We start from the raw sequence: 26,218 nt of genomic DNA on the forward strand, positions 1-26,218 counted from the left end.
CAGCCCCACCCATCAGCAGTCAAGCAGATTAAAGTTTTACTGAGATCTGCCCACCAGAGCAACAGCCAGTTCTACCCACCATCAGTCCCTCCCACCAGGAAACTGGCACAAGCCTCTTAGATAGCCTCATCCACCAGAGGGCAGACAGCAGAAGCAAGAAGAACTACAATCCTGCAGCCTATGGAACAAAAACCACATTCAAAGAAAGATAGACAAGATGAAAACGCAGAGGGCTATGTACCAGATGAAGGAACAAGATAAAACCCCAGAAAAACAACTCAATGAAGTGGAGATAGGAAACCTTCCAGAAAAACAATTCAGAATAATGACACTGAAGATGATCCAGGACGTCAGAAAAAGAATGGAGGCAAAGATCGAGAAGATGCAAGAAATGTTTAACAAAGACCCAGAAAAATTAAAAAACAAACAAACAGAGATGAACAGTACAATAAGTGAAATGAAAAATACAGTAGAAGGAATCAATAGCAGAATAACTGAGGCAGAAGAACGGATAAGTGACCTGGAAGACACAATGGAAGAAATCACTGCTGCGGAAAAGAATAAAGAAAAAAGAATGAAAAGAAATGAAGACAGCCTAAGAGACCTCTGGGACAACATTAAACGCAACAACATTTGCATTACAGGGATCCCAGAAGGAGAACAAAGAGAGAAAGGACTGGAGAAAATATTTGAAGAGATTATAGTCGAAAACTTCCCTAACATGGGAAAGGAAATAGCCACCCAACTCCAGAAAGCGCAGAGTCCCATACAGGATAAACCCAAGGAGAAACACGCCGAGACACATAGTAATCAAATTGGCAAAAATTAAAGACAAAGAAAAATTACTGAAAGCAGCAAGGGAAAAACGAAAAATAACATACAAGGGAACTCCCATGAGGTTAACAGCTGATTTCTCAGCAGAAACTCTACAAGCCAGAAGGGAGTGGCAAGATATACTTAAAGTGATGAAAGGGAAGAACGTACAACCAAGATTACTCTACCCAGCAAGGATCTCATTCAGATTTGATGGAGAAATCAAAAGCTTTACAGACAAGGAAAGGCTAAGAGAATTCAGCATCACCAAACCAGCTCTAGAGCAAATGTTGAAAGAACTTCTCTAAGTGGGAAACACAAGAGAAGAAAAGGACCTACAAAAACAAACCCAAAATAATTAAGAAAATGGTAATAGGAACATACATATCGATAACTACCTTAAACATGAATGGATCAAATGCTCCAACCAAAAGACACAGGCTCGCTGAATGGATACAAAAACAAGACCCATATATATGCTGTCTACAAGAGACCCACTTCAGACCTAGGGACACATAAAGAATGAAAGTGAGGGGATGGAAAAAGATATTCCAGGCAAACGGAAATCAAAAGACAGCTGGAGTAGCAATACTCGTATCAGATAAAATAGACTTTAAAATAAAGAATGTTAAAAGAGACAAGGAAGGACACTACAGACAAGGGATCAATCCAAGAAGAAGATATAACGAGTATAAATATACAGGCACCCAACAAAGGAGCACCTCAATACATAAGGCAACTGCTAACAGCTATAAAAAAGGAAATTGACAGTAACACAATAATAGTGGGGGACTTTTTTAACACCTCAGTTCCACCAATCATCCAAACAGAAAATTAATAAGGAAACACAAGCTTTAAATGACACAATAGACCAGATCGATTTAGTTGATATTTATAGAACATTCCATCCAAAAACAGCAGATTACACTTTCTTCTCAAGTGTGCACGGAACATTCTCCAGGATAGATCACATCTTGGGTCACAAATCAAGCCTCAGTAAATTTAAGAAAACTGAAATCATATCAAGCATCTTTTCTGACCACAACACTATGAGATAACAAATCAATTACAGGGAAAAAAAACGTAAAAACCACAAACACATGGAGGCTAAACAATACGTTACTAAATAACCAAGAGATCACCGAAGAAATCAAAGAAGAAATCAAAAAATACCTAGAGACAAATGACAATGAAAACACGACGATCCAAAACCTATGGGATGCAACAAAAGCAGTTCTAAGAGGGAAGTTTATAGCAATACAAGCCTACGTCAAGAAACAAGAAACATCTCAAATGAACGATCTAAACTTCCACCTAAAGTAACTAGAGAAAGAAGAACAAACAAAACCCAAAGTTAGCAGAAGGAAAGAAATCATAAAGATCAGAGCAGAAATAAATGAAAAAGAAATGAAGGAAACAATAGCAAAGATCAATAAAACTAAAAGCTGGTTCTTTGAGAAGATAAACAAAATTGATAAACCATTAGCCAGACTCATCAAGAAAAAGAGGGAGAGGACTCAAATCAATATAATTAGAATATAATATAATTAGAAATGAAAAAGGAGAAGTTACAACAGACACTGCAGAAATACAAAGCATCTACTAAAAGCAACTCTATGCCAATAAAATGGACAACCTGGAAGAAATGGACAAATTCTTAGAAAGGTATAACCTTCCAAGAATGAACCAAGAAGAAATAGAAAATATGAACAGACCAATCATAAGTAATGAAATTGAAACTGTGATTAAAAATCTTCCAACAAACAAAAGTGCAGGACAAGATGGCTTCACAGGTGAATCCTATCAAACATTTAGAGAAGAGCTAACGCCCACCCTTCTAAAGCTCTTCCAAAAAACTGCAGAGGAAGGAAAACCCCAAACTCATTGTATGAGGCCACCATCACCCTGATACCAAAATCAGACAAAGATGTCACAAAGAAAGAAAATTACAGACCAATATCACTGATGAATATAGATGCAAAAATCCTCAACAAAATACTAGCAAACAGAATTCAACAACACATTACAAGGATCATACACCATGATCAAGTGGGATTTATCCCAGGGATGCAAGGATTCTTCAATATACACAAATCAATCAATGTGATACACCATATTAACAAATTGAAGAAGTAAAACCATATGATCATCTCAATAGATGCAGAAAAAGCTTTTGACAAAATTCAACACTCATTTATGATAAAACGGTCCAGAAAGTGGGCACAGAGGGAACATACCTCAACATAATAAAGGCCATATACGACAAACCCACAGCAAACATCATTCTCAATGGTGAAAAACTGAACGCATTTCCTTTAAGATCAGGAAAAAGACAAGGATGTCCACTGTCACCACTATTATTCAACATAGTTTTGGAAGTCCTAGCCACGGCAACCAGAGAAGAAAAAGAAAGAAAATGAATACAAATTGGAAAAGAAGTAAAACTGTCACTGTTTGCAGATGACATGATACTATACATAGAGAATCCTAAAGATGCCACCAGATAACTACTAGAGCTAGTCAATCAATTTGGTAAAGTTGCAGGATACAAAATTAATGCACAGAAATCTCTTGCATTCCTATACACTAATGATGAAAAATGTGACAGAGAAATTAAGGAAACACTCCCATTTACCACTGCAACAAAAAGAATAAAATACCTAGGAATAAACCTACCTAGGGAGACAAAAGACCTGTATGCAGAAAACTATAAGACACTGATGAAAGAAATTAAAGATGATACCAACAGATGGAGAGATATACCATGTTCTTGGATTGGAAGAATCAAAATTGTGAAAATGACTATACTACCCAAAGCAATCTATAGATTCAATGCAATCCCTATCAAATTACCAGTGGCATTTTTTACAGAACTAGAAAAAAAAAATCTTAAAATTTGTATGGCGACACAAAAGACCCCGAATAGCCAAAGCAGTCTTGAGGGAAAAAAACAGAGCTGGAGGAATCAGACTCCCTGACTTCAGACTATATAACAAAGCTACAGTAATCAACACAATATGGCACTGGCACAAAATAGACCAGTGGAACAGGATAGAAAGGCCACAGATAAACCCATGCTCCTATGGTCAACTAATCTATGACAAAGGAGGCAAGGATATACAATGGAGAAAAGACAGTCTCTTCAATAAGTGGTGCTGGGAAAACTGGACAGCTACATGTAAAAGAATGAAATTAGAACACTCCCTAACACCATACACAAAAATAAACTCAAAATGGATGAGAGACCTAAACGTAAGACCAGACACTATAAACTCTTAGAGGAAAACAGAGGAAGAACACTCTTTGACGTAAATCACTGCAAGATCTTTTTTGATCCACCTCCTAGGGTAATGGAAATAAAAACAAAAGTAAACAAATAGGACCTAATGAAACTTCAAAGCTTTTGCAAAGCAAAGGAAACTACAAACAAGACGAAAAGACAACCCTCAGAATGGGAGAAAATATTTGCAAATGAATAAACGGACAAAGAATTAATCTCAAAAATATATAAACAGCTCATGCAGCTCAATATTAAAAAAAAAACCACCCAATCCAAAAATGGGCAGAAGACCTAAATAGATATTTCTCCAAAGAAGACGTACAGATGGCCAAGAATCACATGAAAAGCTGCTCAACATCATTAATTATTAGAGAAATGCAAATCAAAACTACAATGAGGTATCACCTCACACCAGTTAGAATGGGCATCATCAGAAAATCTACAAACAATAAATGCTGGAGAGGGCGTGGAGAAAAGGGAACCCTCTTGCACTGTTGGTGGGAATGTAAGTTGATACAGCCACTATGGAGAACAGTATGGAGGTTCCTTAAAGAACTAAAAATAGAATTACCACATGATCCAGCAATCCCACTACTGGGCATGTACGCAGAGAAAACCATAATTCAAAAAGACACATGCACGCCAATGTTCACTGCAGCACTATTTACAATAGCCAGGTCATGGAAGCAACCTAAATGCCCATCGACAGATGAATGGATAAAGAAGATGTGATACATATATACAATGGAATATTACTCAGCCATAAAAAGGAACGAAATTGGGTCATTTGTAGAGACGTGGATGCATCTATAGAGTGTCATACAGAGTGAAGTAAGTCAGAAAGAGAAAAACAAATATCGTATATTAACGCATATATGTGGAACCTAGAAAATGGTACAGATGAACCGGTTTCTAGAGCAGAAATTGAGACAGAGAAGTAGAGAAAAAGCATATGGACACCAAGTGGGGAAAGAGGCAGGGGGTGGGGGTTGTGGTGTGATGAATTGGGAGATTGAGATTGACATATATACACTGCTATGCATAATAGGTATAACTAATAAGAACCTGCTGTATAAAAAGATAAATAAAATAAAATTCAAAAATTCAAACAACAAAAAAAGGTGGCCATATGTGCATGGGTTTATCTTTGGGCTTTCTATCCTGTTCCATTGATCTATATTTCTGTTTTTGTGCCAGTACCATACTGTCTTGACTACTGTAGCTTTGTAGTATAGTCTTAAGTCAGAGAGCCCGATTCCTCCAGCTACATTTTTCTTTCTCAAGATTGCTTTGGCTATTTGGGATCTTTTGTGTTTCCATACAAACTGTGAAATTTTTTGTTCTAGTTCTGTGAAAAATGCCATTGGTAGTTTGATAGGGATTGCACTGAATCTGTAGATTGCTTTGGGTAGTATAGTCATTTTCACAATATTGATTCTTCCAATCCAAGAACATGGTATATCTCTCCATCTATTTGCATCATATTTAATTTCTTTCATCCGTGTCTTACAGTTTCCTGAGTACAGGTCTTTTGTCTCCTTAGGTAGGTTTATTCCTAGGTATTTTATTCTTTTTGTTGCAACGGTAAATGGGAGTGTTTCCTTAATTTCTCTTTCAGATTTTTCATCATTAGTGTATAGGAATGCAAGAGATTTCTGTGCATTAATTTTGTATCCTGCTACTCTACCAAATTCATTGATTAGGTCTAGTAGTTTTCCGGTAGCATCTTTAGGATTCTTTATGTATAGTATCATGTTATCTGCAGACAGTGACAGCTTTACTTTTTCTTTTCTGATTTGGATTCCTTTTATTTCTTTTCCTTCTCTGAGCGCTGTGGCTAAAGCTTCCAAAACTATGTTGAATAATAGTGGTGAGTGTGGGCAACCTTGTCTTGTTCCTGATCTTAGTTGAAACGGTTTCAGTTTTTCACCATTGAGAACGATGTTGGCTGTGGGTCTGTCATATATAGCCTTTATTATGTTGAGGTAAGTTCCCTCTATGCCTACTTTCTGGAGGGTTTTTATCATAAATAGGTGGTGAATTTTGTCAAAAGCTTTTTCTGCATCTATTGAGATGATCATATGGTTTTTATCCTTCAGTTTGTTAATATGGTGTATCACATTGATTGATTTGTGTATATTGAAGAATCCTTGCATCCCTGAGATAAAACACACTTGATCATGGTGTATGATCCTTTTAATGTGCTGTTGGATGCTGTTTGCTAGTATTTTGTTGAGGATTCTTTGGCATCTATGTTCATCAGTGATATTGGCCTGAAGTTTTCTTTCTTTGTGACATCTTTGCCTGGTTTTGGTATCAGGGTGACGGTGGCTTTGTAGAATGAGTTTGGGAGTGTTCCTCCCTCTGCTATATTTTGGAAGAGTTTGAGAAGGACAGGTGTTAGCTCTTCTCTAAATGTTTGATAGAATTTGCCTGTGAAGCCATTTGGTCCTAGGCTTTTGTTTGTTGGAAGACTTTTAATCACAGTCTCAATTTCAGTGCTTGTGACTGGTCTGTTTACATTTTCTATTTCTTCCTGCTTCAGTCTTGGAAGGTTGTGGTTTTCTAAGAATTTGTCCATTTCTTCCAGGTTGTCCATTTTATTGGCATAGAGTTGCTTGTAGTAGCCTCTCAGGATGCTTTGTATTTCTGCAGTGTAAGTTGTTACTTCTCCTTTTTCATTTCTAATTCTATTGATTTGGGTCTTCTCCGCTTTTCTTGATGAGTCTGGCTAACGGTTTATCAATTTTGTTTATCTTCTCAAAGAATCAGCTTTTAGTTTTACTGATCTTTGCTACTGTTTCCTTCATTTCTTTTTCATTTATTTCTGCTCTGATCTTTACGATTTCTTTCCTTCTGCTAACTTTGGGGTTTTTTGTTTTATTTTCTCTAATTGCTTTAGATGTAAGGTTAGGTTGTTTATTTGAGATGTTTCTTGTTTCTTGAGGTAGGATTGTATTGTTATAAACTTCCCTCTTAGAACTACTTTTGCTGTATCCTATAGGTTTTGGGTCATCGTGTATTCATTGGCATTTGTTTCTAGGTATTTTTTGATTTCCTCTTTGATTTCTCCAGTGATCTCTTAGTTATTAAGTAGTGTATTGTTTAGCCTCCATGTGTTTGTATTGTTTACAGATTTTTTCCTGTAATTGATATCTAGTCTCATAGTGTTGTGGTCGGAAAAGATATTTGATATGCTTTCAATTTTCTTAAATTTACCAAGGCTTGATTTGTAACACGAGATATGATCTATCCTGGAGAATGTTCCATGAGCACTTGAGAAGAAAGTGTATTCTGTTGTTTTTGGATGGAATGTCCTATAAATATCAATTAAGTCCATCTTGTTTAATGTATCATTTAAATCTTGTGTTTCCTTATTTATTTTCATTTTAGATGATCTGTTCATTGGTGAAAGTGGGGTGTTAAGGTCCCCTACTATGACTGTGTTACTGTCGATTTCCCCTTTCATGGCTGTTAGCATTTGTCTTATGTAGTGAGGTGCTCCTTTGTTGGGTGCATAAATATCTACAACTGTTATATCTTCTTCTTGGATGGATCCCTTGATCATTATGTAGTGTCCTTCTTTGTCTCTTGTAATAGTCTTTATTTTAAAGTCCATTTTGTCTGATATAAGATTTCTACTCCAGCTTTCTTTTGATTTCCATTTGCATGGAGTGTCTTTTTTACATCCCCCCACTTTCAGTCTGTATGTGTCCCTAGGTCTGAAGTGGGTCTCTTGTAGACAGCATATATACATATGGGTCTTGTTTTTGTATCCATTCAGCCAGTCTATGTCTTTTGGTTGGAGCATTTAATCCATTTACATTTAAGGTAATTATCGATATGTATGTTCCTATTACAATTTTCTTACTTGTTTTGCGTTTGTTATTGTAGGTCTTTTCCTTCTCTTGTGTTTCCTGCCTAGAGAAGTTCCTTTAGCATTTGTTGTCAAGCTGGCTTGATGGTGCTGAATTCTCTTAGCTTTTGCTTGTCTGTAAAGGTTTTTATTTCTCCGTCAAGTCTGAATGAGATCCTTGCTGGGTAGAGTAATATTGGTTGTAGGTTTTTCCCTTTCATCACTTTAAATATGCCCTGCCACTCCCTTCTGGCTTGCAGAGTTTCTGCTGAAAGATCAGCTGTTAACCTTACAGGAATTCCCTTGTATATTGTTTGTTGTTTTTCCCTTGCTGCTTTTAATATTTTTTCTTTGTATTTAATTTTTGATAGTTTCATTAATATGTGTCTTGGCGTGTTTCTCCTTGGATTTATCCTGTATGGGACTCCCTGTGCTTTCTGGACTTGATTGACTATTTCCTTTCCCATATTAGCTAAGTTTTGAACTATAATCTCCTCAAATATTTTCTTAGTCCCTTTCTTTTTCTCTTCTTCTTCTGGGACCCGAATAATTTGAATGTTGGTGCATTTAATGTTGTTCCAGAGGTTTCTGAGACTGTCCTCAATTCTTTTCATTCTTTTTTCTTTATTCTGCTCTGCAGTAATTTTTTCCACTATTTTATCTTCCAGGTCACTTATCCGTTCTTCTGCCTCAGTTATTCTGCTATTGATTCCTTCTAGAGAATTTTTAATTTCATTTATTGTGTTGTTCATCATTGTTTGTTTGCTCTTTAGTTCCTTTAGGTCCTTACTAAACGTTTCTTGTATTTTCTCCATTCTATTTCCAAGATTTTGGATCATCTTTACTATCATTACTCTGAATTCTTTTTCAGGTAGACTACCTATTTCCTCGTCATTTGTTTGGTCTGGTGGGTTTTTACCTTGCTCCTTCATCTGTTGTGTGTTTCTCTGTCTTCTCATTTTGCTTAACTTACTGTGTTGGGGTCTCCTTTTCGCAGGCTGCAGGTTCGTAGTTCCTGTTGTTTTTGGTGTCTGCCCCCAGTGGTAAGGTTGGTTCAGTGGGTTGTGTAGGCTCCCTGGTGGAGGGGACTGATGCCTGTGTTCTGGAGGATGAGGCTGGATCTTGTCTTTCTGGTGGGCAGGTCTGCGTCCGGTGGTGTGTTTTGGGCTGTCTGTGACCTTATTATGATTTTAGGCAGCCTCTCTGCTAATGGGTGGGGTTGAGTTCCTGTCTTGCTAGTTGTTTGGCATAGGGTGTCCAGCACTGTAGCTTTCTGGTCAGTGAGTGGAGCTGGGTCTTAGCATTGAGATGGAGATCTCTTGGAGAGCTTTCACCATTTGATATTATGTGGAGCTGGGAGGTCTCTGGTGGACCAATGTCCTGAACTTGGCTCTCCCACCTCAGATGCACAAGCCTGACACCCGGCTGGAGCATGAAGACTCTGTCAGCCACACGGCTCAGAAGAAAAGGGAGAAAAAAAGAAAGAAAGAAAGAAAAAATAAAATAAAATAAAGTTGTTAAAATAAAACATTATTAAAAAGTAATTTAAAAAAAGGAAAGAAAAGAAAAAATGGACAGGCAGAACCCTAGGACAAATGGTAAAAGCAAAGCTATACAGACAAAATCATACAAAGAAGCATACACATACACACTCACAAAAAGAGAAAAAGGAAAAATATATATATTTAGTTGCTCCCAAAGTCCACCGCCTCAATTTTGGGATGATTCGTTGTCTATTCAGGTATCCCACAGATGCAGGGTACATCAAGTTGATTGTGGAGATTTAATCCCCTGCTCCTGAGGCTGCTGGGAGAGATTTCCCTTTCTCTTCTTTGTTCGCACAGCTCCTGGGGTTCAGCTTTGGATTTGGCCCCGCCTCTGCGTGCAGGTTGCCTGAAGGCGTCTGTTTCCGTTCAGACAGGACGGGGTTCAAGGAGTGGCTGATTAGGGGGCTCTGGCTCACTCAGGCCGGGGGGAGAGACGGGTACGGAATGCGGGGCGAGCCTGGACGTTGCAACAGCCTGAGGCACACCGTGTGTTCTCCCGGAGAAGCTGTCTCTGGATCACGGGACCCTGGCAGTGGCGGGTTGCACAGGCTCCCGGGAGGGGAGGTGTGGATAGTGACCTGTGCTTGCACACAGGCTTCCTGGTGGCTGCAGCAGCAGCCTTAGCCTTTCATGCCCATCTCTGGTGTCTGCGCTGATAGCCATGGCTTGCACCCGTCTCTGGAGCTTGTTTAGGCGGTGCCCTGAATCTCCTCTCCTCGCGCACCAGGAAACAAAGAGGCAAGAAAAAGTCTCTTGCCTTTTCGGCAGCTCCAGACTTTTTCCCGGACTCCCTCCTGGCTAGCTCTGGCTCACTAGCCCCCTTCAGGCTTCCTTCACGCAGCCAACCCCAGTCCTCTCCCTGGGATCCGAACTCCGAAGCCAGAGCCTCAGCTCCCAGCCCCCGCCCGCCCCAGCGGGTGAGCAGACAAGCCTCTCGGGCTGGTGAGTGCTGGTCGGCACTGATCCTCTGTGAGGGAATCTCTCCGCTTTGCCCTCCGCACCCCTGTTGCTGTGCTCTCCTCCACAGCTCCGAAGCTTCCCCCCCGTCCACCCTCCGTCTCCACCAGTGAAGGTGCTTGCTAGTGTGTGGAAGCTTGTCCTCCTTCACAGCTCCCTCCCAGAGGTGCAGGTCCTGTCCCTATTCTTTCGCCTCTGTTGTTTCTTTTTTCTTTTGCCCTACGCAGGTACATGGGGAGTTTCTTGCCTTTTGGGAAGTCTGAGGTCTTCTGCCAGCATTCAGTAGGTGTTCTGTAGGAGTTGTTCCACATGTAGATGTATTTCTGATGTATTTGTGGGGAGGAAGGTGACCTCCATGTCTTACTCTTCTGCCATCTTGAAGGTCTCTGAAAAACTACACACTTTTAACTGGAACAGGAGGATGTTCTGGGCATTAACGTGGACTTGGCATACACAGTGGGTGAAAACGACATGCAAGCTCAGTTCAGTAAAAACAGCCATTTAATTAGAGGTTTGCTGGTGGAAAACGGGATTGCAAGTGACATGCTTATCTACACAGAAAACCTCAAGGTAGATACAAAAAAACAAAACCAAAAAACCTCCTAGGACTAATGAATGAGTTTAGTAAGGCAACAAGACTCAAGGTCAATACACAGAATAATCGTATTTCTAAATATCATTAAGGTAAAGTCTGAAACTTAAATTTTTAAAAATCCCACTTATAATAGCTTTCCCCAAAATGAAATACTTAGTTATCAATCTAACATGTACAGGTATTTGTATGCTGTAAACCACAAGACGCAGATGAAAGAAATAAAGGAAAATACAGATAATTGGAGAGACATGCTGCATTCATGGACTGTAAGATTCAACATAGTAAAGATTTCAAATCTCTCCAAATTGATCTACAGATTTAACACGATTCCAATAAAAATTTTTTGTGGATATGGATAAGTTGATTGTAAAACTTATATGGAAACCGAAGAAACTAGAAAAGCTAAATCAATTTTGGGGAGAAAAAGGGAACAAAATGGAAAGAATTACACCATGCAATTTTAAGAATTACTTATATAAGGCTACAGTAATCAAAATTATGTGTTATTGACAAAGGAATCGACACATAGGTTAATGAAACAGAATAGAGAATCGAGAAATAGATCCACGTAAATATGGCCAATTTATTTTTGACCAGGGTGGAAAACAATTCAATTGAGAAAGCACAGTTATTTCAACAAATGGGGCAATTGAACATTCACATGCAAAAAAATGAATCTTGAACCTCAAACCTTATAAAAAAATTAACTCAAAATGTCAACTATAAACTTCTAGCAAAAAGCTTAAGGAAAAATCTTTGTGACTTGGGACCCAGAAAAGAATTCTTAGACATGACAGCCAAAGGCAGGTCTCTTTTTTTTAAATTGACAAATTTGACTTCATAAAAATTAAACTTTTGCTCTGTAAAGGACACAGTTAAGAGAATGAAAGAACTAATTTTTCTCTACAAGCTATATGCCTTTTCTTTTTCTTGCCTTATTGTACCAACAATATAATGTTGAATAGTAGTGAAGAAAGCAGACATCCTTGCCTTTTTCCTAATCTTTGGAAGAAAGCATTCAGACTTTTCACCATTAAGAATGATTTTTAGTGGTAGGGTTTTAACAGCTGTCCTTTATCAGACTGAGAAAGTCCCTTCTATTCCAAGATTGCTGAGAGTTTTATTATTAATGGATGTTGAAATCTGCCAAATGTATTTCTACATCAATTGATATAGTCACATGGTTTTTCTTTCTTAGACTATTAATATGTTAGATTTTACTGACTAATTTTTGAATATTGAACCAGCTTTGCATCCCTGGGGTAAACTCTACTTGTTCAAGATATATTATTATTTTTATATATCACTGGATTTGATTTGCTAATATTTTGGTGAAGATGTTTACATCTATGTTCATGAAGCATATTGGTCTGTAGTGTTCATTGGTATGCTGATTAGATCAGAGTCACATATAACAAATCTGTAGCTCAAGAGTGGTAATAAGAATCAAACATAGTAATATGGGGTTGCTTTCCTGAGCTCCTCCCTTTCAACCATCTTCCCAGTAATTTCTGGTTTCCTGGGGCTCCTCTTTTTGGCCCTCTGGCCAGAAAGCTGGGGCTTTAGTTACTCCTCTTTGCCACATAGTTCTATGACTGCCTCCATGCCTAAGGTCAAGCAGCAAGAAAAAATGGGGGTGGGGAGTGGAGTAAAAAGTGAGATGGCAACCTCACTGCTGGTTCAGAAGTCAGTTTGAATTCTCATCTTCTTCCCCAATTTGCCTACTATTTACTTTTCAAAGCCTTCGAATAGCTGCTCCATGCATTCTGTCCAGGTTTTATAGCTGTGTTCAGTGGCAGCAACAGTATGGAATGTTTTTACTCCATCTTAACTGAAACCATTAAAAGCTAGTTTAATCAGAATTCTGACAGCAGGCTTCTGTTATATTATATTCCTACTAGCATTTACTTCATAAAACTTAAGCCTGCTTGCTCACCTATACCAGCAAACTCTCTCAACTTGGTCCAAAAAGACCTAACAGGCTTGGCAGGTTTTCTTTTAAGGGCACCCTCATTCCTTCCTTAAAGGCTAAAGAAAAAGGCAGAAGTCTTCATCTCCCTAATCATAGTCTCTCTGATATCAAGTAGAGGTCCCCTAAAATTCAAGTCAGTGCCCTAGAGAGCAACAGAGCAATCGTGGTTGAAAATTATTTTATCTCTGGTGTTTAGTACTTGTCTCTGTTCCTTAAAAGTATAACTATGGTAGTACTGACTTTAATCAAGAGCCAAACCACATTAACAGATTACCTTAAAAAATCACACAAGCTCTCAGAGGTAAAACTCGGTAGAGGTACTTCTTGATGCTAAGGACATAATTTAAAAAAAAAAAAAAAGATATAGAAAAAATGAAAACAGAAAGCAAAAGGTTATTAGGCAGAATCAGAGGAGTTACATGAAGAATGAATAAGCTAGTGTCCTACAGCCAACTCCCTCAACAAATATAGGGACATATTTAACAGAAAGGGCTAAATTATCTAGATAATTATGACACTGACATAATGGGAAATCCAAAAATGAGTTTCTGTTTCATGCTCAAGGAAGGCAAGATATTGGGGGAAAATGCAGGCACAGAGAGTACAAAAGATGACAGCAGAGCTGTCCTTCATAACAAATGATCCAAAAATATGAAGTAGTGTCACCTTCAGTCCGATTTTGCTACATACTTTCAGAAAGTGATAAGGTATAAAGCAAAGGAAGGAATTGAGAGGTAAGTTAATGAGCCTGTGCTCTAGAGCCCACGAGCCACAACTACTGAGTCCTCGTGCCACAACTACTGAAGCCCGTGTGCCTAGAGCCCGTGCTCCACAACAAGGGAAGCCACCACAATGAGAAGCATGTGCACCACAACAAAGAGTAGCCCCCACTCGCTGCAACTAGAGAAAGCCTGCACGCAGCAACGAAGACCCAACAGAGCCAAAAATAAATAAATTAATTTTAAAAAAAAAGAATGTCCTGCTTAGATTTCATAATTACGGTTAACATAATCTTAAACCAAAGGAAAAAAATTTTAGAACAAGTTCCAAAAAAAATCATCTCCCCACCTCACATAAATTCAAGGATACCACAATTCAAACACAGAATCCTTTTTAACCCCTTAAAGACAATTATTAAGCAGGCATTCTACCAAATCAAACAGTCACAGGGTCTGATTAATTTTTCTCCCAACCATTAAGGCTAATAATATCAGGACACTGTCCAGAAAACCTGAGATCCTCGGCTTGAAGTTTTTTTCCTCCACTGATAATTTTTTTTAATTGAAGTATAGTTGATTTAAAATACTGTGTTACAATGTTCATTGCAGCTCTATTTATAATAGCCAGGACATGGAAGCAACCTAAGTGTCCATCGACAGATGAATGGACAAAGAAGATGTGGCACATATATACAATGGAATATTACTCAGCCGTAAAAAGAAATGAAACTGAGTTATTTGTAGTGAGGTGAATGGACCTAGAGACTGTCATACAGAGTGAAGTAAGTCAGAAAGAGAAAAACAAATACCGTATGCTAACACATATATATGGAATCTAAAAAAAAAAAAAAGGTTCTGACGAACCTAGGGGAAGGACAGGAATAAAGACGCAGACATAGAAAATGGACTTGAGGACACGGGGAGGGGGAAGGGTAAGCTGGGACGAAGTGAGAGAGTGGAATGGACATATACACGCTACTAAATGTAAAACAGATAGGTAGTGGGAAGTAGCCGCATAGCACAGGGAGATCAGCTCGGTGCTTTGTGACCACCTAGAGGGGTGGGATAGGGAGGGTGGGAGGGAGATACGGGGATATATGTATACATATAGCTGATTCACTTTGTTATACAGCAGAAACTAACACACCATTGTAAAGCAATTATACTCCAATAAAGATGTTTAAGAAATAAATAAATAAAATATTGTGTTAGTTTCAGGTGTACAGCAAAGTGGTTTATATATATATATATATATATATATATATATTTTCAGATTATGTTCCATCATAGGTTATTACAAGATATTGAACATTGTTCCCTGTGTTATACAGTAAATCTTTGTTGCCACCTGAGATACTTGGAATTTGAAATGTACACCTGCTGGTCAGCCCTTCTAATCCATCTCTACCTTTCAGGAGAATAGTATATTCCACATAATCTCAATTGAACACTTTTCCCCTTACATGCAAACATAATACTTGATTTATGTATCGTTAAAAAGAAATATAATGTGCTGTATTCATATTAGATTATATAATTTTTTTTCCAGTTCTTACTCTTATATCCTTTTTTTTATTCCCAAACTTCTTTTCATTCCTCTGGAAGGAAAAAAACACCCAAAAAAACTAAAAACTGACATATTAGTTTTTGGAAACTGACATACCCATGGGCAATCTCAAGATTATTATATTTAAGAGTTTGATGGCATCTTTCTTAAATGTATCTTAGCTAATGGTTTTAAGCTACTGGTTTTCCCTCTAATATCTCACCTTTCCCTAAATTATGACAGCTCTGTAATACAAGCAGAACATGTATTGTTACATTCATTTTAAATACAAGGAAATGGGTAAGTTCAAAGAGGTCAAGTAACTTTCCCAAAGTGAAATCTAGATAATGGCAGGCTGAATCTAGCATCCAGGACTCCTGACTTCTACTTCAATGCTATTTCCTCTATAATACACACTTTTTCTATCAAAAGGATAATACATATCTCAGGACACACAGATCCTATACATCAAAATTAAAGAATGAGTACAACCTTCTGAAGAAGCTCTAAATAAAATGTTATATTTTCTATGTAAGGTTCACCAATCAAGAGATACAACCAATAAAGGTCTCTTGAGAAAATTTCCATTAAAAAACCTAGTGTAGCTTTCCTGCTTCCAAAGAGAGAACCTAGTGAATGGTAATTGGATGGTAACTGAACTATGCCAGTTGAAGATGCCAATTCTCAGATTCCCAAATCACAGTATTTTATTTAACTTTCTATGTATGACCATTTAGTCAATGGGAAAACAAAAGTGATAGATTTTAAAGGCCCCCTTCTTTCCCCTCCTAGATTCTAAGTGTGATCTCCAGAACAGTGACAGCAATAGAAAAATCACCAAAAATTTGTTGGAAATGCAAATTCTCAGGCTTCACCCAGGCCTACTGTGTCATAGACTCCTGGGGTGGTACCCAGCAATCTGTGTTTTAACAAGCCCTCCAGATAATTCTTATGCATACCAAAGTTTGAGAACTACTGTCTTAAACTATCAATGCTTTGAAAACATTGCATTTCTGTTTCTCTGCTTTGTATACAAGCTCTTCATAACTTGTCATTTTAAGAACATCTTCTCCATACTATATTAATTTGATTGCACTTTTAATGACAAATTCATTTTTCCCTGTTCAGTGTTCCATGAGTTTTGGCTCATGCAGAACTAGCATAAAGTTTAAATACAAGTTGCTATAAATTTAATACTTAGCCTTAACTATCATATTTCACTGACTCCATATCTTTTAAAATTTCATTTAAAAAAATCCCTTGCCCTTCTTGTACCTAAATAATATATCTTCTAATCAGTAATGAGCCTTATGAGTCAGTATTTTATTTATTGTACAATAATGCTTCATGGAGAATTGTATTACTTATAGTTTTTATGTCCTATATTTTCTATAAACAAAAATCCAAAGTCCTTCAGGGTACAACTTTTCTAATCTGTTATGCATTTTAATTATTTAATACTTATTTTTGCCCAGTTTCTACAGGATGCACTGTGAAACTAATGTGCCAGCAGGTACATGTCATGCATTCCTTTTTCTTTCTTCTAATGTCTGATAACAAATGAAAGTGGGGATGCTAGGAATTGTTAAAAAGAAAGTAAATGAATTCTTTGTCTCACTCTGCACAGATGTACTAAACTCACATTTCCCAAAGGAGAAAGAAGATATTCAAAGGAAATAAGGGTCACAATATATATAACAAATGTTTAAGGAATCAGGATGTTTGAACTCCAAGGTCAGATGGTTTGCTCTGAAGAACTCTGGATGATGTGGTAAGAAAGGAAAACATTGAAGGCTAGATGGTAATCTAGGACACACAGCACACATTTCAGACAAGTCTGCAAATGCATTAAACAAAAACGTGCCTGCTTGTTTGAAGTCAGAATTGGCAATTAGTAATCTATTTAAAACCTTTCACACATTGATGGTGAAATGGAAGAATGTCAGTACTTACATTTCAGTAAAAGTATCTAGGGGAAAAAAGCCATCACAATTTAAAAGTGTCCATATTTAAAATATAAACTTACAATACAGAGAACGAGAACACTTATGACTTTTTTTAAAGGCAAAGATAGAAAACAGGAGAAAGATGGCCCCAAAGTTGGAACTAAAATGTTTGATATCCACAGACATTTTAGCCAGACAACAAAGTTTTCAAATAGATGGATAACCTGTCAGATCAATAGGAATAGTATGTAGCAGGAGCTGCTTCAATGGATTCAGACTAGGCTGGAGGCAAACCCAAAGGCAGCCTACTTTTTTAAGTGCCAAATGAGAATGACAAAATTGGAAGAAGTCAATAGGAAGGATGAAAAGAAATTAGACATCTTTACAAAAACCTGCCCAATTTAACAGTTTGTCTTTACACCAGAATGCAAAGAAGAAATGCATAGACTCTAAAACTGTATTAGAGAGAAGAAAACCCATGGGAGAAATGACCAAGATCAAAACTCTAGTCCTTAACAGTTGAAAGCAACCATGGATTATAAGACTACGTATGAAGGGGATTCAAGTTGTGATTTAATATTTATATGACAAACATCACTGCTGAAACATTCCTCAGGATCAATAAAGCCTACAACTTCTCTAAACAGTTCTTTGGAGTTCTACATTTGTAAGATACTGTCATTAATCTGTTTCCTATGCCCAGCTTAGTAGGTAGGTAGTTACCGGAAAAAGGAAAGCAAAGCAGTTTTATATTGAGCAACTGTAAGGAATCTGTACTAATTTTCACAATCGGACAAAGAAAACTTCCTAAACAGCCAAATACCAAAAAAATCACAAACCAAAGCTTTATAGTTTATAGCAGTGTGATAACAATTAGTATATCCCAAATGATAACCTTACGAATTACCATATAAGACAACAATTCAACTCTATATAAAGATAGGGTCAATGATTTTGCAACTGAACAAAATATGGTGTGTTTGATTCTAAATTAGAGCCCCTTAGAATATTAAAGTTATTAAGAACTCTAGGGGGCAAGGGGATGACAAAAATGACAATATTTTACTTTCATCCAATATTTGCAACTAATACAGAGTGGCTCTGTTCTTGGAACTGGGCCAATGTATTTGATTCTTTTTTAAATCAAAGATGATTTAGAATAGGAAGCAACCAGAAAACTTTTGAAATATTTTGGAAGGAAAATATACAGTCTTTTTAATCTTGCTAGGAAAAATAAATAAATGGAGGTGCAAAAACAGTGGGCAAAAAAAAAAACAGGTTTGCTACAGCACACCTGCTCTCATTGAGAGGTTTTGTTTCTTCTTTTCACATTTGCTCTTACAATTTTCTTCAAAAAATCCTGTCCACCTATTCATCCTTCAGGGAATAAAAAACACAATTAAAAGAAAAACAAACAAACAAAAGCATTCCATACAAACCTGAAGGAAAAATTAATCTATGATCCAGATGTTTGTGAAGGTATATGAAAGAACAGACAGGATAAGACATTTAAGGATAAAACGGTAAGTTTTCTGATATTTATTTTCCAAAAAGTGGGTGGGATTAGAAGTAAGATAAGCATCTATCAGTCTTAAATGAAAACAAAGAGGGACACTCATGATTCAAAGCAATCAATCTATCATCAAGCCAGGCTTGCTGTAAGATTATAGGTCCAGTTCTCATGTTAACTTTTTTAGATAATATTTTTAGATAAATTTTCTGGAAAGAAATGAGTAACAGAAATTTTTTGTTGTTGAAATAAAATGATTCGGTTTCAAATCCTTTTTAATATTCTCCTTTCCCAATTCTCTTCACCTCAATCCAGAAACCCCTCCATCCAGACAGAGTTCATGTTTTCTTTCTTTTCTATTTTAGTGAAAACACACCACATTGATTGTAAGAATCTTACTAGATTTCCATTTGCTTTGCCTCAGCTCCTACATTAATCCAAACAATAAGGGCCTTTAAAACATTCATAAATAACCTGCTGCTGCTGGCACCTAGGAGCCGAGTGCAGCAATGTTAAGCAACAACAAATTTCATAGTTCAAGAGGCGCAGTTAAGGAAAAAGGTTGCTCAGGAAATCACTCTTATTTAGCACAAAGATCCTTAAAAATTGCATGAAATCAGTCAAGTAACTATAGAAACCAATTTCTTCAGCTCCATATCACACGTCTCACACCTCAATTGTCTTTATTATCGTCTGCTGTCAGATCCTTAATCAGAAATGTGAACAGGCTTGATGATTTATTCAGCAGGGAAAAGAATCTGTAGGTCAAGTGAAAAATTTCACACACACACCCATACATACACCACGTCTTCAACCTTAGGTACTTTCATTTCCTTCTGTTCTCAGCAGCTCTGGGGGCAACTCCAGTGAGATCCAATATTAAGGCTCAATTAAAATAAGCTCCAATTAGTGGAGCTTTTTTCTCTGGGGCTAGAAAAGTCAGGAAATGGATATTGGGAAATGTAAAAAGTCAGCTACTGAGAGGAGGCTGCAGACATAAATGAACTTATTTGTTGATTTCTACAGTTGCTATGCAGAGGCCTCTGGGAGTAAAAGCTTAACCAGTCTAAGCTATAAACTAAAACCCCCGCAGCTAAACATGAACTGTGTGAAACAAGGGCTCCATTCCAGAACAGAAAACTGCTGGGCCCAGAAAATTAAAAGCCAGAGGCGTTTTCCATTTAAAACTAAATCCCAGTACCACCTCCCAGCCAAAGAATTATAAGCAGTATCAGATTTACAAAACGAACAATTACCCTGGAAAAATGTAGCCTATTGTACGGTCCCAGATGCTAAATCTCAGAAGTTTCTTTTCTTTCTTTCTTTTTTTTTAATCCCACATTATATTCCTCCAAGTGTGCTGCTGTAGTTTACAAAGAGCCATTTCTAGACAGGCCTAAGCCTTGAAAATAAATTTTAAAAGGAGAGCACATAACTCATTGACCTCATTTGAAGTACTGCCCTTGCCTGCAGCAGTTCCTGTCCTTCCCCAAGGCTTCGGCAAATGGTATGCAACAGCAAAATAAACCCTGACCTAATTGCCAGGAGAGAGCTGCCAACCTTCCCTCAAACACAAAGACAAGCATGGTAACTTGAAAGTCCTACCTCTTTGGCTTTCTGCTTTAATCTCAGCTGTTCTGGATCTTCTTTATTGGAACGACTCTATCAAAGGAAAAGAAAATTTTAATAGAAATTACTAGCATCTAAACACCATAGTTGCCGTTAAATATTTAATAAATGACAATTTTCTCTTGTGATTGAAAACCTTAGCTCCAGGGGAAAATGCCTCAATCCAGTCTCGTGCTCTCCCTCCCACCTCCCCCTCCCTCTCATCATCTGGGCTGGCTGCTGCAGTTCTAGCCCGGAGGAAGCTTATAGAGAAAATGATGCTAACAATGTCAGTCAGGTCCAGTTGAGGCATGACGTTGCTCTTGCTGGAACACTAAAAACTGAAAAATGGATGGTAGAGATGAAGGAAAAGAAAAGGATAACCGTTGGCTCAAATGAATGAAAACAATCAACATGGGCTAATCCTTAGGTGAAGCCATTTTGGTAAAAAACATGGTATTTCAAGGACTATTAAAAACAAGAACGTGACGAACTTTGAACCAAATTTCTCTCTCTTCAAAAGTGTAATTTTTAAAAATTAAGAAATACATCCCAATGTTTTCATTAGAGTATCTTATCATCTTTGGGTCCTCTATAGCACTTAACAGAATGCTGTGCCCAAGAAAATGTTCAATAAATGTTTACTGAATGTCACTTTCCATACTGATTCAGTTTAACATTCAAAAAATGAATAATCTTACAGGACTGCTATAAGAAAAGAGCTACCTTCTACATGTAATGCCATGATGGAACCAAAGGTAAGGAAAGAACTATATTTCTGACACTACAGACATTTGTCCACTGAAAAATATGCTGCGGATAGGTGTATTCTTCTTCTTATTCTAATAAAGTTACCTAACTCCTTATAAATCTGAATATTCCATAACATTCAATAGCAGCTAACTAAAGATAGCTAACAAAACGAAAGCAAAAAGTATTTTCCTATTTACTTAGTTTAACTGATAATGTTTTTACTGATTTATCAGTACTTCTGTTAAAGGAAAACACAAGGAAGAAACTGTTTAGATTTGAGTGCCTTCTAATTTTAAACACCTTAATTAAATACCTACATAAGATTCTACCCAAAGCTAATACATTTTTTCTTAATTTTGTCTCCAATCTAATAAAACAACTTCACTCTAGCCCAAACTAAGAAAACTCCCTTGTTATTCTACTTATGTTAGGAGAGAATGAGCATGAGTATATGTGTATTCACATAAAAATATGTGTGTATGTACATGTGTGTGTACATAATTTTTCCCACAGTATAAAATGGGCACATTTGGGTATCAAGCCTTTGTCAGTCAACCAATATTTATTGACTATCCATAGTATATATTCTACTGTGTGCCATGGTTCTAGGCCTTGGAGATACAGAAATGAGGTAACAAGACAAAGTCTCTGCCTTCGAGTAACTTACATTTTAAGAGAAAAATAAAACAATTTTATAGAAATTAAACACAATTGTGAAATGTAAAACATTTATGATGGGGAAAAATAAAAAACCATGACTGATAGTGATAAGTACTATAAAGAAAATCAAATAGGATAATGTGATAGAAAGGGGGGTGTACTTCTATAGCTAGAACGGGATGGAAGGCATCTCTGAGGAGTGACAACTGAGCAGAGATCTGAATGACAAGAAGGAGGCAGCCACATAACGATCTGGGGGAAGAACACTCTTAAGCAGAAGGTACAGTCACTGCAGAAGCCAAAAAATGGGAATATGGTTGGCATACTCGAGGAAAGAAAGAAGGCTGGTGTGGTTGGAGCATAAAGAAAAGTTGAGAGGTAAGGCTGGAGACAATGTGCCGCCTTGTAGGTCATGATAAGGAGTTGGGGTTTGATTCTAGTTGTAAGAAAAAGCCAGTGGAGGGTTTGGAGCACAGGTGTGAGAGGGCACTGGCAGGACACTTTCGGAAGGTCACTCTGGCTGCCGTACAGAGGATGCACTGTGCGGGTGCAAGACTGGAGACACAGGCACACAGAGCCGTTAGGAAGCTGCTCTAAAACAACCGCTGTAAAAGCAAGACTGAGAAAAAGATGAGGGCAACTTGAACCAGCACCACAGAATATGATGATAAATAACTAGATCGAAATACATGTTGGGGGTAGAGTCAACCAGATTTATCGATGAATTGGATATAGGGTGTGAAGTAAAGAGAGGAATCAAGAATGATGCCTAGGATTATGGCCTAAGTAACTGGAAGGATAGAAAATTCCAACTTCCCGAGAAGGTAAAGACCAGAGCAGATTTGGGGAAAGGGAACTCAGTGTCCAGTTTTAGATGCTTCATTAGTAGTCTAGGATACAAACTTGGAGCACAAAGAAAGGTCACTGTGACTGGAGCAGAATGAGTGAAGAAGGGAAGGACATGAGGCAAGTTCAGAGAGAGAGGTGGGTGCCTTTTAAAATTTAGTAGTAAGTTTGGATTTTATTTTAAGGCAAGAGGAAGTCACTGAAGGATTTTAAGCAACAGAGACACACATGATTTGTTATGAAAACATTATCCTGACAACAGTATGAAAAATGGATTGTAGAAGGAAAAGGACATTAGTTAGAAGACATTATAAAGGTCCAAGGGAAAGATGACTCAGACCAGAGTGATGACAACAGTGATGAAGAGAAGGTGGTGGATACATTTTGGGAACTGAATAGGAAAGTGAACTGGACGTAGGGAGAGAAAAGAGGAAAAGGAGTTAAAGATGACTCCTAGGTTTTTTTGGCTTGAACATCTGGGTGAATAATGATGTCATTTACTGAGTTAGAAAATCTGTAAGAGTAGAAGGTAAAACTACAAGAAAGTGAGAGCAAGTATAATATACTACACCCGATAATAACTAAACAAGTATTTAAAGGTTTATAACCTTGTTTACAGCATAGTAATTGGGAATAAAATACCAATAAACCACCTTGTTACACTGGCTGTGTGCTTGCGTATAATACTCAAGGGCTCGAGAAAGAGCATCCTCCTGTCCCAGCAGCCTTTCCCAGTGCAAGAGGGGTCAGAATGGGGGCTGAGACTGTGGGACAGTGAGAAGCTGCCCAGTGACAAGGTTGTGGTGCACCTTGGCACATGAAGGCATAGACCAGAGGTCAAGAATGCAGGGTGAGGAAGGGCTGGGGAAGACCCACCAAGGCATGGGCCAGTGGGCATGGCGGCCAATTACATGGGCGATGAAATGAGGGCAGGGGTAACAGTGGTAGCAGACAGAAGAGTCAGTCAGCATGGCTGCTTGGGAGATTAGTTACATTGATCAAATAAGTAAATTGAGAACATAAGTAAATATATCGAGGATAATGAGAGCCAAGTTTCTGACTTCAGAGTAAGTACTTATAAACATGGAAAGGTTAAGGCTAGGAAGAACCCTAAGATATCAAGAGTCGGAGATATTCATATAAATTTATAGTTTTATAACGTACACACACAGGAAAATAGTTATAGATCTACGTTTGTGTGTTTATATAGATATGTGTACATATCACATACCATACATGTTTCCTAGATCTGTCCATTTGACAGGGTCTACAGGGTATCTATGTAATGATACCCTCTTAGCAATGAGCACACTGTAGGCTCTAATCTTGATTTCTGGATATCATCCTCAGCTAAAAAGTATACGGTTCCTTGGAGAACTGACTGATTCCAGGGCTGGGAAAGGATGAGTAAAAGCTGGGCCTGGAGTATCTTGTGCCTGAAAGTAAGGACATGCTCAGTGAATGATGGAAACATGATTAAAGGACAGAAGTGCCAGCTGGAAGGGTCTCCCACTCAGGAGCAATTTGAGCAACAAAATAAATAATGATAGTAATGGGTTACAACCTGTTGCATCAAACAGAAATCCACAAGCACATGTTGATATAAATGAATGCATGAATGTATGAATGAATGAATGAGAGAGAGGAAAGCTCTTCCACACAGTAGAGTACTAATAAACGTAGAAGAGATGACGAGAATAAAGAATCACCATTTGGCAGCCATCACAGAGGTATCTGATTCACAGGTATCATCTATGGATACTAAAGTTGCTCTGTGGAGTTTGATGAGGTACGGGATATTAGTATAATGCTATAATACCGTCCTACAAAAAACTAATTGATTACAAAGGGGGAAAGGGCAACTTTAAAATGGAGAGAACTGATCAAGGTTGCCTTTTGATAGAATCCGCTGAGAAGAATGAAGCATCATTTCTATGCATTCCCACCAAGAATGCATGACCCAAGTCAAGTTGTAAGGAAACATAAGATGAACCCAGGTTGAGAGTCACCCTACAGAAGGTAAGGCTTGTACTCTTGTACTCTTGAAACCTGTCAAAGACATGAAAGAAAAAGAGTGAGAAAATCTGACTGAAGGAATCTGATGACAACTGAATAGACATATATTCCTGAATGGGAAAATGGACCATGAAGGAAAAAGAGGGTTGAGACAGCTGGTTAAATCTGAATGGGGTCTGTGGATTAGACGGTAGTGTCATGTTATTCACGTCCTGACTTGGAAGGTTATACAGAAGAATGGCCTTGCTTTCGCAAATACATGCTAGAATGTTTAGGAGTGATGAGACATCATGTCTGAAGCTTGCTTTCAAAAGGCTCAGAGAAAGATTAATTAGAGACAACAGTTCCACAACTTTGTGAATGTACGAGAAACCTCTGAATTCAAAGAAAAAAAGAACAAAAGAAAGAGAATAATGATAACGGGAGTGTGCACCTGTGTACAGAAATGATGCAGATGGAGGAAATGCGGTAAAATGTTAAAAATGGGGAACCCCAACTGAAAAGGAGATGTATAGTTCTGGCAACTTTTCTGTAAGTATGAAATCATTTCAAAATAAATGAATTTTTTAAAAAGTGATTAGTATGTGACTAGGAACAAATATTCTAAAAGGGGAGGATTCCAATAACATTGGAAATCAAAACTAAAGCATTTAAAACAAAAAATAACACTAGTATCCAACCCTTAAGACTGCTCCCCAAGGCCTACAAAGAAATGTGCAGCAACAAAATGCAAACTATGATGGAACTAGCTCTCACTCCATCTGGCACTAATGGTCCAGGAAAATGCTTAAAGGAGGAAGAAAGAAAATCAATAATAGCCTTACCTGTTCTCTCTTTTAGTATCTCTCTAACCCATTCCTGCTCATCTTCTATTTTGTTTCATATAATCCTAATTACTCCTAATTTTTACCTATAACATTCATGTCCACTTTCCAAATTTTCCTCTCTCAACTTCAACTTGGCACATATTAAATCATATCCCTAAAAAGACCTTGAAAAATTTTAAAACATTTTTACTTGGGGAGGGGGGAATGGTATGATGCTAGGCACACAGGAATTGAGAATGAGGAGACAAAAGATTATGTCTCATTAAACTAAATTAACTGAAAGCCACTGTACCACACCATCCTGTGGCTGTGAGAGAATTTATTAATAATTTCATTTTAAGAAATCCTTCAGAGAAATCTAAAGGCCTAACAAAACCAAGATAGTCAACAAATGATAAAGCCAATTCTGACCTCCTTGCCAGGCCATGTTCACTCATAAATCACACAGGACCTTACCTTGGCTGCTTTAAGTAACATTTCTCTTTCTTCTACATCCTTTCTCTGCTTCTCCAGTTGATCTAGCTTTTCAAGAAATTTGAGCTGTGATCTGGTGTCATTAGACAGGATGTAATTTTCACTTGCCTGGGGAAAAAAAAGGTCTTATGATGATCCTAGGCAACACATTCTACATTAGGTCTTGTTATAAATCAGCTAAAGACAGTAACACAAACATAGGGAACTAAATTTACAGGAGGTAATATGTTTATTTCTGTTAAGCAAACAACAACAAAATAAGAACTTTAATCATCCTTAAAATTTGAGAGGTG

General features: G+C 37.6%; 1 protein-coding gene across 4 annotated transcripts in view; it reads right to left on the reverse strand.

The window, feature by feature from the left end:
• Positions 1 to 26,218, reverse strand: part of TAF4B (TATA-box binding protein associated factor 4b) — a 115,587-nt gene that overhangs the window by 25,338 nt on the left and 64,031 nt on the right. For 3 of the 4 annotated variants that reach the window (XM_082355487.1, XM_082355488.1, XM_082355486.1), the window contains 2 exons: positions 25,908 to 26,033; positions 20,347 to 20,403 (listed from right to left, as the gene is read on the reverse strand). In XM_082355487.1, coding sequence (XP_082211613.1) covers positions 20,347 to 20,403; positions 25,908 to 26,033 — 183 coding nt within the window. Of the gene's footprint in view, positions 1 to 7,988; positions 18,609 to 20,346; positions 20,404 to 25,907; positions 26,034 to 26,218 lie in introns of those variants that run through there. The other variant, XM_082355489.1, reaches the window with a different exon arrangement.

The sequence above is a fragment of the Balaenoptera borealis genome (genome assembly GCF_965194805.1).
Source record: "Balaenoptera borealis genome assembly, chromosome: 14".
Taxonomy (NCBI): domain Eukaryota; kingdom Metazoa; phylum Chordata; class Mammalia; order Artiodactyla; family Balaenopteridae; genus Balaenoptera; species Balaenoptera borealis.